The sequence below is a fragment of the Budorcas taxicolor genome, chromosome 13 (genome assembly GCF_023091745.1).
Source record: "Budorcas taxicolor isolate Tak-1 chromosome 13, Takin1.1, whole genome shotgun sequence".
NCBI classification, from domain to species: Eukaryota; Metazoa; Chordata; class Mammalia; order Artiodactyla; family Bovidae; genus Budorcas; species Budorcas taxicolor.
This window is the reverse complement of record NC_068922.1, coordinates 32730450-32744283: the sequence shown is the minus strand read 5'-3', so window position 1 is coordinate 32744283 and position 13834 is coordinate 32730450. Positions and strand designations below refer to the sequence as shown.

Sequence of the window (13834 nt, the reverse complement as noted above, 5' to 3'; positions counted from 1 at the left end):
GAAAAACCATAGCTTTGACTATGAGTATCACAGCCTGTTCAGAAAACTGTAGCCTCTTCTCTTTAATAGCTTTTTTTTTTAGATTTTTTTTTTATATGGACCATTTTTAAAGTATTAAATTTGTTGCAGTATTAGTTCTGTTTTTCATGTTTTCTTTTTTTGGCTGTGCCACTGCGTGTGTGATCTTAGCTCCCCAGGTGGGGATCAAACCCACCCCCCCTGCCTTGGAACATGAAGTCTTAACCACTGGACTGCCAGGGAAGTCCCTATTGACTTTGACTTAAGTGTTTCCATGTAAAATTATTTTTGATCTATTTTTTATAGTTCAGAACATTTTGCTGTGATACAGGCTTATATTTTTCTGTCTTTAGTTGTCAGAATTCACATGAATTTTGTTATGTGTACATAGCTCAGAAAGTACTGGAATGAAGGCTGATTTTACAAGTAACATTCGTTTGCATCTCAGAGTTCTAGAAGGCAAATGTCTCAGAAAAACATGCTCTTCCAGAGGTGAGCAGGGCACATCAAATTGGTGATATTTTAATATTTATCTCAAATGAATATTTTAAAGTTTCTTTGTGTGATAAGTCGCTTCAGTTGTGTCTGAGTCTGTGACCCCATGGGCTGTAGCCCACCAGGCTCCTCAGGCAAGAACACTGTAGTGGGTTGCCATGTTCTCTTCCAAGGGATCTTCCAGACCCAGGGATTGAACCCATGTCTCCTACATCTATCTCCTGCATTGGCAGGCAGGTTCTTTACCACTAGCACCACCTGGGAGAAGATTGCTAACACTGCTGTTCAGTTTTGAGTTCTGTGGAGTAAAAGTAGATGGCATTATAAGAAAATTATCTGGCAAGATTGTGTTCTTGAAAAGGAAATGCTTAATAGGTAGTCGATGTAAAGTTAGTATACATTTGGATGATGAATTCACCTTTAAAACTGGGGGAAACAGGAAAGTGGGGAAGAATATAATTATTCATGAGATTTTTTCTATGATAATTTTCATGATTCCTTTGTATTTGCACTTTTTTATGTTTCTTTCTTTTTTTTTTAGGGAGAAGTGATAGCACTGGATAAAATATCCAAAAAAGTAGAAAAAATAAAGCAGAATGCATTATTGTTAGGATTAAATTCCATCCGGGCATTTTGCTTTGATGGAACAAAGGCCCTTAAACTTGATATGGTTAAGGACACAGACGGTGAGTTAAATTTTATCTTTCAAAGGCTTCTGTAATTGGCATTTACAGTCAGATTTTGCTGCCTTTGTGCCAGCCCCTAAATATCCATAGGGCCTTGAAACTCTGTCGTGGGTCTAAGATATTTTGGCATAATAGATGTCTTTTTTGCTTTTCATCTCATCTTTGAATATCTGGTTTTAAATACAGAATCAAACCTCCAAGACTAGGTCAAACTCTTTATTCTTAGCGTGTTTGTTTTAGTTTCATATTACAGCTCAGGAAGTTGAGATTCTATATAAGCCTTTCAGCTTTATGATTCTTCGTGTTTCATTTTTCTTGAGGAACTGGTGATATATAGAACTAGAAAGCAAAAACTGCAATGATTCTTGTTCTGGAATAAAATATTGCATTGGTTACATCACTCTATTTCTCTATCTTTGTTTGTATTTAGACTTTATTTCATAAATTACTCAAGGAACTTGCATATTTTAATCAATTATGGGGATTGTTTTCCTAGAATGTTTATTGATTAGATGCTGTTTGATTCATGTGATTTGTAAAAAGCAAGTTTTTAATTAGAGGATAATTGTTTACAATTGGGTGTTTCTGCTGTACAACACTGTGAATCAGCTGTACATATACACATATCCCCTCCCTTGTGAGCCTCCCTCCCACCCCCACATCCCACCCCTCTAGGTCATGACAGAGCACCAGGCTCCCAGTGTTATACAGAAACTTCCGCTAGCTGTTTTACACATGGTAGTGTATATATGTCAATACTATTTTCTCAGTTTATTCCATTCTCTCCTTCCCCTGCTGTGTGCACAAGTGTGCTCTCTACGTCTGTGTCTCTTCCTCTCCTGCAAATAGGGTCGTCAGTACCATTTATCTAGTTTCCATATGTATGTGTTAATGTATGATATTTGTTTTTCTCAGTTACTTCACTCTGTGTGACAGACTCTAGGTTCATCCGCATCACTGCAGATGGCCCCGTTTGGTCACTTTTTATGGCTGAGTAATATTCCATCGATAGATGTATCACATCTTCTTCGTGTGTTCATCAGTCTGTAGACGTCTAGGTTGCTTCCATGTCCTGGCTACTGTAAACAGTGCTGCAGTGAATGTTGGGGCACATGGGTCTTTTTGAATTATGGTTTTCTCAGGGCATGTGCCCAGTAGTGGGATTGCTAGGGCACATGGTAGTTCTATTTTGAGTTTTTTACAGAACCTTCATACTGTTCTCTGTGGTGGTTATATCAGTTTACATTCCCACCAACAGTAAAAGAGGGTTCCCTTTTATCCACACCCTCTCCAGTATTATTTGTAGATTGTTTGATGATGGCCATTCTGACTGGTGTGTGGAGATAACTCCTTGTAGTTTGATTTGCATTTCTTTAATAAGGAGCGATTTTGAGCATCTTTTTATGTGTGTGTTGACACATACATCTTCTTTGGAGAAATATCTGTTTTGGTCTTCTACCCATTTTTTGACTGTTTGTTATTTTGATATCGAGCTTCATGAACTGCTTGTATGTTTTGGAGATTAATCCTTTGTCTCTTGCTTCGTTTGCAATTATTTTCACACAATCTGAGGGTTGTATTTATGTCCAGTTTATGGTTTCCTTTTCTGTGCAGGGGCTTTTAAGTTTTGGTCCCATTTGTTTATTTTTATTTCAGTTACCCTAGGAGGTGGGTCAGAGAGGATCTTGATGTCATTTATGTCAAAGAATGTTCCTCCTGTTTTCCTCTAAGAGCTTTATAGTGTCATATCTTACTATAGGTTGTGGGTCTTATTTTACGTCTTTAATCCATTTTGAGTATATTTTTGTGTCTGGTGTTATTTTTGTGTTCTGGTTTTATTCTTTTACATGTGAAAAGTGAAAGTGAAGTCGCTCAGTCGTGTCTGACTCTTCGTGACCCCATGGACTGTAGCCTACCAGGCTCCTCCCTCCATGGGATTCTCCAGGCAAGAGTACTGGAGTGGATTGCCATTTCCTTCTCCAGGGGATCTTCCTGACCCAGGGATAGAACCTGGGTCTCCCACATTCCAGGCAGACGCTTTAACCTCTGAGCCACCAGGGAAGCCCTGTAGCTGTCCAGTTTTCCAAGCACCTCTTATTGAAGAGACTGTCTTTTCTCCATTGTATATTCTTGCTTGATTCATGTGACTTAAAAATTTTTATTTTATATTGGAGTATAGGTGATTAACAACATTGTTAGTTTCAGGTATACAGCAAAGTGGTTGTTATATATATCATTTCAGTTCAGTTGTTCAGTCGTGTTCAACTTCTTGCAACCCCATGGACTGCAGCACACCAGGCCTCCCTGTCCATCACCAACTCCCAGAGTTTAGTCAAACTCATCTCCATTGAGTTGGTGATGTCATCCAACCATCTCTCCTCTGTCATCCCCTTCTCCTGCCTTCAATCTTTCCCAGCATCAGGGTCTTTTCAAATGAATCATTTCTTCACATCAGGTGGCCAGAGTATTGGAGTTTCAGCTTCAGCATCAGATATATGTATACATGTATCTGTTCTTTTCCAATTTAGGTTATTACAGAGTATTGAGCAGGGCTCCTTGCGCTATACAGTAGGCCCTTGTTCATTATCTGAGTTGAATATAGCATTGTGTATATGTCAATCCCAAACTCCCAGTCCATCCCTCCTCCACACCCTTTCCCTTTTAGCAATCATAAATTTGTTCTCTAAGTCTGTGAGTCTATTTCTGTTTTGTAAATGAGTTCATTTGTATCATTGTTTTGGATTCTGCATATAAGTAATGTCATAAGGTATTTATCTTTGTCTGACTTGACTTCATTTAGCATGGTAATCTCCAGGTCCATTCATGTTACCACAAATGGCGTTATTTAATTCTTTTTAATGGCTGAGCAAATACTCCGTTGTATATGTATACCACATCTTCTTTATCCATTCATCAGTCAGTGAACATTTAGATTGGTTCCATGTATTTGCTGTTGTAAATGGTGCTGAACATTGCGTGCATGTATCCTTTTGAACCATGTTTTTCTCTGGATATAGGCCCAGAAGTAGGGTTGCTGGATTATATGGTACCTCTGTTTTTAGTTTTTTAAGGAACCTCCATATTGTTCTCCATAGTGGCTGTACCAATACATTCCCACCAACAGTGTAGGAGGGTTCCTTTTTCTCCACACCCTGTTCACTGTATATTGTTGGCCGTTTATTGATGATGGCCATTCTGACTGGCATGAGGTGATATCTTATTGTAGTTTTGATTTGCATTTCTCTAATAATTAGTTATATTGAGCATCTTTTCCTGTGCCTCTTGGCATCTGTCTGTCTCCTTGGAGAAATGTTTTTTTAAGAGTTTTTTTTTTTGACTCATTTTTTGATTAAGTTTTTTTTTTTTTTTTGATATTGAGTCATATGGTCTGTTTGTAAATTCTGGAGATTAATCCCTTGTTGGTTACATGATTTGCAAACATTTTCTCCCATTCTGTGGGTTGCCTTTTGTTTATGGTTTGCTTTGCTATACAGAATCTTCTGAGTTTAACTAGGTCCCATTTGTTTGTTTTCTTTTTGCTTCCATTACTCTAGGAGATGGATTGAAAAAGATATTGCTGTAATTTATATCAGATAGTGTTCTGCCCATGTTTTTCTCTAAGAGTTTTATATTATCCAGTCTAACATTTAGGTCTTTAATCCATTCTGAGTTTATTTTTGTATATGGTGTTAAAGAATGTTCTAATTTCATTTGTTTACATGTAGCTGTCCCATTTTATCAGCACTATTTATGGAAGAGGCTGCCCTTTCTCCATTGTATAGACTTTCTTCCTTTGTTGTAGATTAATTGCCCATAGATGCATAGGTTTATTTCTTGGCTTTCTGCCTGTTCCATTGATCTGTATTTCTTTTTTAAATGCTAGTTCCATACTATTCTGATCACTGTAGCTTTGTAGTATAGTCTGAAGTCAGGGAGCCTGATTCCTCAAGCCCTGTTTTTCTTTCTCAAGATTGCTTTGGCTGTTTGGGGCCTTTTGTGTTTCCATACAAATTTTAAGATTTTTTTCCTCTAGTTCTGTAGAAAATACCATTGGTAATTTGCATTAAATCTACATATTGCTTTGGGTAGTGTAGTCATTTTGACAATGTTGATCTTCCAGTTGGAGAACACGGTATATCTTTGCATCTGTTTGTGTCGTCTTTTCTCTAGTTGCAGGGAGTGCGGGCTGCTCTTCACTGCAGTGCAGTAACTCTCCTGAAGGTGGTTTCTCTGTGGCAGAGGCTGGGCGTTGGCTCTGTAGTTATGGTGTATGGAGTTAGTTGGCCCCTGGCATGTGGACTCTTCCTGGACCAGGAGTGAACCTGTGTCCCCTGCATTAGCAGGTGGATTCTTAACCACTAGACCACCAGGAAAGCCCATGTTGGAAATTTTGAAATTGGGAATTAGGAGTCTTTCAAGTTAGTTCATCTGCAGTTTCTTCTTTGCTAATCTGGGTGCCATTTGTTCCATTTCATTGCCTCATTGCCCATTCTAGAACCTTAGTACAATGCTGAATAGAAGTGGTGACAGGGATCCTCCATATCTGGTTCCCGATTAGTCTTTTCTCAGGTGGCTTAAAACTGTAGGTTTCTCATAGATAGCCTTTATCAGGTTGAGAAATTTACTACTATTTCTGGTTTGTTGGATATTTCAAATCATGTAATGGTGTTGGATTTTGTCAGGTGCTTTTTCTGTATCTTACTCAGATGATCATGTGGTTTTTGACCTTTGTTCTATTACTTTTCAGATTTTTGAATTAGCCTTTCATTCCTGAGATAAATCTCACTTGGGCATAGTGTATAATCATTTTCATATATTGTTGGATTGAGTTTGCTTGTATTTCATTGAGAATATCTGTGTCCGTGTTTGTAAGAGATACTGGTCTGTGATTTTCTTTCTTGGGATATCTTTGTCAGGTTTTGATGTCTCTGGTCTCATAGAATGAGTTGGAAATTATGCTTTTCTCTTATGTTTTTGAAAGAATTTTTGAAGACTTGGTGTTATTTAAGTTTGGTGGATTCATCAGTGAAGTTGTCTGGGCCCGGGCTTTTCTTTGTGGGATTTTTAAAAAATGTTTCAGTCTCTGCTTATTATAGATTTATTCACATTTTCTCTTTCTTGTATAAATTTCAGTAGTCTGTGTATCTTTTTAGTAATTTGCCCATTTAAGTTATTTATATAGTTTATTGGAGAAGGAAATGGCAACCCACTCCAGTATTCTGAAATTCCGTAGACAAGAGGAACCTGGCAGGCTGCAGTCCATGGGGCCACAAAGAGTCAGACACAGCTGAGCAACTACACAACAACAGTACAGTTTATAGTGCTCCTTTATAATCAATTTTACTTCTTTCAGACCAGGAGCAGTGTCCCCCCTTTAGTTACTGATTTTAGTATTTTGAATCTTCTTTCTTGGTCCGTCTAGCTAAAGTTTTGTCAATATTGTTGATGTTTTTCAAAGAGTCATCTTTCAGTTTTGTTGAATCTCCCTGTTTTCTTTTCTCTGTTACATTAATTTCTACTCTAATTGTAATTGTTTTCTTTTTTTTCCTTCTTTATTTTTAGTTTGTTCATCTTTTTTCAGTGTCTTAAGAATGCATGGACTGAATTGTTGGTTTGAGAGTTTTTGATGTAGGTATTTATAAATGTCCCTCTGAACAGTATTTCACTACTTCCTATAAGATTTAGTATGTTGTGTTTTCATTCACATCAGAGCATTTTATGATATATACCTGTCTATTTCTTTGACTTATGGTTATTTAGGAGCATGTTTTAAAATTTTCACATACTTGGAATTTCCTAAATTTCATTCTATTAATAACTTTTATTTTCATTTCCTTTCAGTGGGAGAACAAATACTGTATGAGTTTAACCTTTGTTAAATTTGTTGAGCTTTGTAGTATGGCCTTGCCTATGGTTTGTCTTAGAAAATGATCCCTGTGCACTGGGGAGGAGTACGTATTCTACTGTTACATAGGGTTTTCTGTGGGAAAACCTATCTGGTGGGTCTAGTTGGTTTATAATGTTGACAGTGTTCTCTTTCCTTTTTGGTCTTCTGCTTCTTTGTTCTTTTCATTAGTAGTGGTTCTGTTTTTATTTTTATCTTTTGAGGAACCTTTATACTGTTTCCCATCATGGTTACATGAGTTTACATTCCCACCAACAGTGTAGGAGGGTTCCCTTTTCTCCACATCCTTGCCAACATTTGTTATTTGTTGTCTTTTTAACTATAGCCATTCTTCCCTGGTGGCTCAGTAGTAAAGAATCCACCTGGGATACTGGAGACTTAAGTTCAATCCCTGGGTTGGGAAGATCCCCTGGAGAAAGGAAGGGCAACTCACTCCAATATTCTTGCCTGGAGAATCCCATGGACAGAGGAGTGTGGTGGGCTACAGCCTGTGGGGTCGCAAAGAGCTGGCCATGACTGAAGCAGCTGAGCGTGCATGCATTCTGATAGATGTGAGATGATATCTCATTGTAGGTTTTATCTGCATTTGCCTGATTTGTGATGTTGAGCATCTCTTCATGTGTCTGTTGGCCATCTGTTTGTCTTTGGAAAAATGCCTGCTCAGGTTCCCTGCTCATTTATAAAAGAAAAGGATCTATTTATTTATTTTTGGCCACGCTGGGTCTTCATCACTGCATGCAGGCTTCTTCAGCTGGGGAGAGTGGGGGCTGCTTGAGTTGCGGTGTGCAGGCTTCTCGCTGTGGTGGCTTCGCTTGCTGCAGAGCGCAGTCTAGGGCCTGTGCCTTCAGTAGCTGGGGCTCACGGGCTCTAGAGCGCTGGCTCAGTGGCTGCGGTGCCCGGGCTCAGTTGCTCTGCAGTGTGTGGGATCCTCCTGGATCAGGGTTCAAATCTGTGTCCCCTGCATTGGCAGGTGGGTTCTTAACCATCAGATCACCAGGGAAGTCCTCTGCTCAATTTTTTAATTGAGTGGCTTTTGGTTTTTTGATATTGAGTTTTATGAGTTCATTGTGTACTTTGGATTTTAACCCTTATGAGTCAGCTCGTTTACTCCAGTGGGTTGTCTTTTCATTTTGTTGGTAGTTTTTTCTGTGCCAGTAGCTTTTAGGTTTGATTAGGTCCCATTTGTTTATTTTTGCTTTTGTTTTCCTTGGCTGAGGTGAAACAAAACTGCTAAGATTTCTATAAAAGAGTGTACTACCTATGTTCTCTAAGAGGAGTTTTGTGGTTTCTGGTCATACATTTAGGACTTTTATCCATTTTGAGTTTTTAAAAAAATATACAGTGTGAGAAAATGTTCTAACTTCATTCTTTTGCATGTTGTTGTCCAGTTTTCCCAAAATCACTTATTGAAAACTTTCTTTTTCTTCCTCTGTATATTTTAGCCTTCTTCGCCATAAGTTCATTGATTGTAAATGCGCGGGTTTATTTCTGGATTCTCCACAAAGTTTAGGGGAGAGGCTCCCTGGAGTCAGGATTCAAAACTCCAAGGAAACGGGTGTTACCTAGCTGCTACTCAGGATTCAGAGCAGGTGATCTCAGGTAGCTGGAACTTGCTGCTTGAGGTAGGGGGCTCTATCTGTTTTGTGATACTTAAGGGAAAAACCTGGAAACTGTAGCTACTGAGGCAAAGGGCTGTGCTTGGGGTTGTTTAGACAGAAACAACAATCCTTCGGGAAGGATCATCTCCTGTCCTCTACCCTTCTTATTGTCCATCCTCTATCCACCTTCATTGCTTCTCTGCCTCCTGTTGGTGAATCTTGAAATCAGCAGGCAAAGAAGTATCGTAGTTTCAGAGTTCCCACCTCAGCATCACACAGCAGAGTAGAAATGGGTTAACTTGGAGCTCAAGAAAATAGAGCTTAATTACTAGCATATTTGGAGCAGAACTTGAAATAGGTTCAAATGTCTATACAAATTTAGCATATGATAAAATTAGCATTACAAACCTACAGGGAAGAGTAAATTTGTCAATAAATAGTTCTGAGATGATTTTTTTGTTTGCACAGTGCGGGGAAAGGATCATACACAAAAGTAACTTCAACATGGATTAAAGCTTATTGTCAGGAATTAAGCTGGGATGGTAACAAGAAGCAGATATAGATGAACGTTGATATGATTTCACAAGGGGGAAGATTCTGAAGCATGAAAGCAAACGTAGAACTCAGCAAAGAAAAAGATAAATTTAATACCAAACATTTATTATGTTAAAAAACCTATGGCAGATGGCAAATTGTGGGGAATATTTGTAAAATATTTAAGAAAGATGAGATTAATATCCTTGATGTACAAAGAGCTCTTCTGAACAAATCAATGAGAAAATGGTAACTTCCAGTGGAAAGGAAACAAAGACAGTGTGACCATATAATGAAGAAAAAAAAAGGTTTATAATATAATTACACTCATGCTACTGGTAGTGTAAATTGGCATATCTTTCAAGAGGATTTTATCAGTATGTACTAACACATTATTGACCAGGGAATTTTTGTAGAAACTAATGCCTATGGCCAGCAATTTGTTAAGTTTCTGGTCAATAACATTCAGGTAACAAAAGATGTATTAATAAGTCTTTGGTCAATAAGTTAAGAATTGTAAAAATAATTGCTTACCTTGGTAAGATATTTCTTTGGAGGCAATTGATAAGAAAGCAAGGATGGTTGTAGATAGAGAAAAGTTAAATTGATAAGAGCTTGTGTCTAACAGTTTTGCAGTCAGAGAAAAGCAGAAGGTTCTCTTGGGATGTGACTTGAAACATTGCAGTGGGTGCTGTAGGAAATCAGCTAACTTAGTGTAAAATCAGTTAGCAGTAATATCTTACAGTTAAGGAGCATAAGCAGACCCATTTGGTTTCATGACTTTTTCCAGTAACACTAAACAGATGAGAAGTTGGAGTGGAGAAAGTTATGTAAGTGAATGCAAAGGGAAACCCATGGGAGATCGGATTTGGGGATATGTAGACTTCCCTGGTAGCTCAGACAGTAAAGCATCTGCCTCCAATGCGGGAGACCCAGGTTCGATCCCTGGGTCGGGAAGATCCCCTGGAGAAGGAAATGGCAACCCACTGCAGTACTCTTGCCTGGAAGATCCCATGGACTGAGGAGCCTGGTAGGCTACAGTCCGCGGAGTCGCAAAGAGTCAGACACGACTGAGCGACTTCACTTCACTTCAGACTCGTTCTAGAGCACAGCCTTGCTCATGGCTACAGTAGTGAGGAGACCGAGGAATTGTACAACTGCTATGTTTGACTAGAACCTGAAAGGTACCCTCTCTTTCTGGGGCTGTCTGCAGTAAGATTTCCTAAGAAAATATCAGCCCTTAGAATGACTAGAATTAATTTCAGGTCCTAGCTCTGATGAAGTGTGGCTTCTGACATTGAGGGTGCTAAGTCTCACTGGATTAAACTTTGGCTTGTGCTATATCAGTTTATTCAATAATAATGATGTCTTTAATCTTTTTTTACATGTAAATCAATCAGCTTAACCAGCTACTTGGTTGAATGGAGAAATTGTTTCATATTACTTTCTATTCTAGATTATGATCTTGAATTCCTGATGATTGCATCTGCCTCAGGAGTTTTCTGTGTTAATAGGGCAGAGAGCAAATAAGTTAAAAAAAAAAAAAAAAACTTTTACGGGAGGACTTCCATAGTAGCTTAGCTGGTAAAGAATCTGCCTTTAATGCAGGAGATCCCGATTCGATTCCTGGATCGGGAAGATCCCCTGGAGAAGGGATAGGCACCCACTCTAGTATTCTTGGGCTTCTCTGTTGGCTCAGATGGTAAAAAATCCACCTGCAATGTGGGAGACCTGGGTTTGACTCCTGGGTCAGAAAGATCCCCTGGAGAAGGGCATGGCGACCCACTCTAGTATTTTTGCCCAGAGAGTCCCCATGAACAGAGGAGCCTGAAGGGCTGCAGTCCATGGGGATGCAAAGAGTTGGATACTACTGAGCGACTAAGCACAGCACGGGTAGTTCCTTTACAAAGTTGCATTAGTTTTAGGTGTACAGCAGAGTGATTCAGTTATACAGATACATATACCCAACCTTTTTAAAGATTTTTTTTTTCCCCATATAGGGCATTACAGAGTACTGAGTTCCCTCTGCTACACAATAGCACCTTGTTAGTTAGCGATATAAATAGTAGTATATATATGTCAATACGATTCTCCCAATTTATCCCTCCTACCTTATCCCCTAGTAACCGTGAGTTTGTTTTCTTTCACATCTGTAACACTACTTGTGTTTTGTAACTAAGTTCATTAGTATGCCTTTTTTTTAGATCCCACATGTAAGCAATATCATATTTGTCTTTCTGGGTCTATCTTGTTACTTCACTCAGTATGACAGTCTCTAGGCCCATTCATGTAAATGGGCATAGTTTTGTTCTTTTTATGGCTGAGTAATATTCCATTGCATATAGGTACCACATCTTCTTTATCCACTCCTCTGTTGATGAACATTTAGGTTGCTTCCATGTCTTGGCTATTGTAAAGAGTGCTGTGATGAACATTGAGATGGTGCATGTACCTTTTGGAATTATGGGTTTCTGTGGATATATGCCAATTAGTGGGATTGCTGGGTTATATGGTGGTTCTGTTTTTAGTCTTTTAAGGAACTTCCATACTGTTCTCAGTTTTGGCTGTACCAATTTACATTCCCACCAACAGAGAAGGGGGTGTCCCTTTTTTTCCATGCCTTCTCCAGCATTTATTGTTTGTAGATTTTTTTATGATGGGCATTCAGACTGGTTTGAGGTGATACCTCACTGCAGTTTTGATTTGTGTTTCTAATAGCAAGGAGAGATAAGAAAGCCTTCCTCAGCGATCAATGCAAAGAAATAGAGGAAAACAACAGAATGGGAAAGACTAGAGATCTCTTCAAGAAAATTAGAGATACCAAGGGAACATTTCATGTAAAGATGGGCTTGATAAAGGACAGAAATGGTATGGACCTAACAGAAGCAGAAGATATTAAGAAGAGGTGGCAAGAATACACAGAAGAACTGTACAAAAAAGAGCTTCACGACCCAGATAATCATGACGGTGTGATCACTCATCTAGAGCCAGACACCTGGAATGTGAAGTCAAGTGGGCCTTAGAAAGCATTACTACGAACAAAGCTAGCGGAGGTGATGGAATTCCAGTTGAGCTCTTTCAAATCCATGATGCTGTGAAAGTGCTGCACTCAATATGCCAGCAAATTTGGAAAACTCAGCAGCGGCCACAGGACTGGAAAAGGTCAGTTTTCATTCCAATCCCAAAGAAAGGCAATGCCAAAGAATGCTCAAACTACCGCACAGTGGCACTCATCTCACATGCTAGTAAAGTAATGCTCAAAATTCTCCAAGCCAGGCTTCAGCAATATGTGAATCGTGAACTTCCAGATGTTCAAGCTGGTTTTAGAAAAGGCAGAGGAACCAGAGATTAAATTGCCAACATCTGCTGGATCATGGAAAAAGCAAGAGAGTCCCAGAAAAACATCTATTTCTGCTTTATTGACTGTGCCAAAGCCTTTGAGTGTGTGGATCACAATAAACTGTGGATAATTCTGAAAGAGATGGGAATACCAGACCACCTGACCTGCCTCTTGAGAAACCTATATGCAGGTCAGGAAGCAACAGTTAGAACTGGACATGGAACAACAGACTGATTCCAAATAGGAAAAGAAGAATGTCAAGGCTGTATATTGTCACCCTGCTTATTTAACTTCTATGCAGAGTACATCATGAGAAACGTGGGGCTGGAAGAAGCACAAGCTGGAATTAAGATTGCCAGGAGAAATATCAGTAACCTCAGATATGCAGATGATACCACCCTTATGGCAGAAAGTGAAGAGGAACTAAAAAGCCTCCTGATGAAAGTGAAAGAGGAGAGTGAAAAAGTTGGCTTAAAGCTCAACATTCAGAAAATGAAGATCATGATATCCGGTCCCATCACTTTATGGGAAATAGATGGGGAAACAGTGGAAACAATGTCAGACTTTAATTTTCCTGGGCTCCAGAATCACTCCAGATGGTGACTGCAGCCATTAAATTAAAAGACTATTACTCCTTGGAAGGAAAGTTATGACCAACCTAGATAGCATATTGAAAAGCAGAGATATTACTTTGCCAACAAAGGTCCATCTAGTCAAGGCTATAGTTTTTCCAGTGGTCATGTATGGATGTGAGAGTTGGACTGTGAAGAAGGCTGAGCACCGAAGAATTGATGCTTTTGAACTGTGGTGTTGGAGAAGACTCTTGAGAGTCCCTTGGACTGCAAGGAGATCCAACCAGTCCATTCTAAAGGAGATCCGTCCTGGGTGTTCATTGGAAGAACTGATGCTTAAGCTGAAACTCCAGTACTTTGGCCACCTCATGTGAAGTGTTGACTCATTGGAAAAGACTCTGATGCTGGGAGGGATTGGGGTCAGGAGGAGAAGGGGACGACAGAGGATGAGATGGCTGGATGGCATCACCGACTCGATGGACATGAGTTTGATTGAACTCCGGGAGTTGGTGATGGACAGCGAGGCCTGGTGTGCTGTGATTCATGGGGTCGCAAAGAGTCGGACATGACTGAGCGACTGAACTGAAACTGAACTGAATAATGAATGAGCCATGTTGACAATCTTTTTGGCCATTGTATGTCTTCTTTGGAGAAATGTCTTTTTAGGTCTTTTGCTCATATTTTAG

The 13834-nt window shown here is 39.3% G+C and overlaps 1 protein-coding gene across 1 annotated transcript in view; it reads left to right on the top strand.

The window, feature by feature from the left end:
• The window catches only part of NSUN6 (NOP2/Sun RNA methyltransferase 6), an 84439-nt gene that overhangs the window by 58840 nt on the left and 11765 nt on the right, over nt 1-13834 (top strand). The window contains exon 8 of the mRNA XM_052651112.1: nt 1055-1199. Within this exon, the coding sequence (XP_052507072.1) occupies nt 1055-1199 (145 nt within the window). The remainder of the gene's footprint in view (nt 1-1054; nt 1200-13834) is intronic.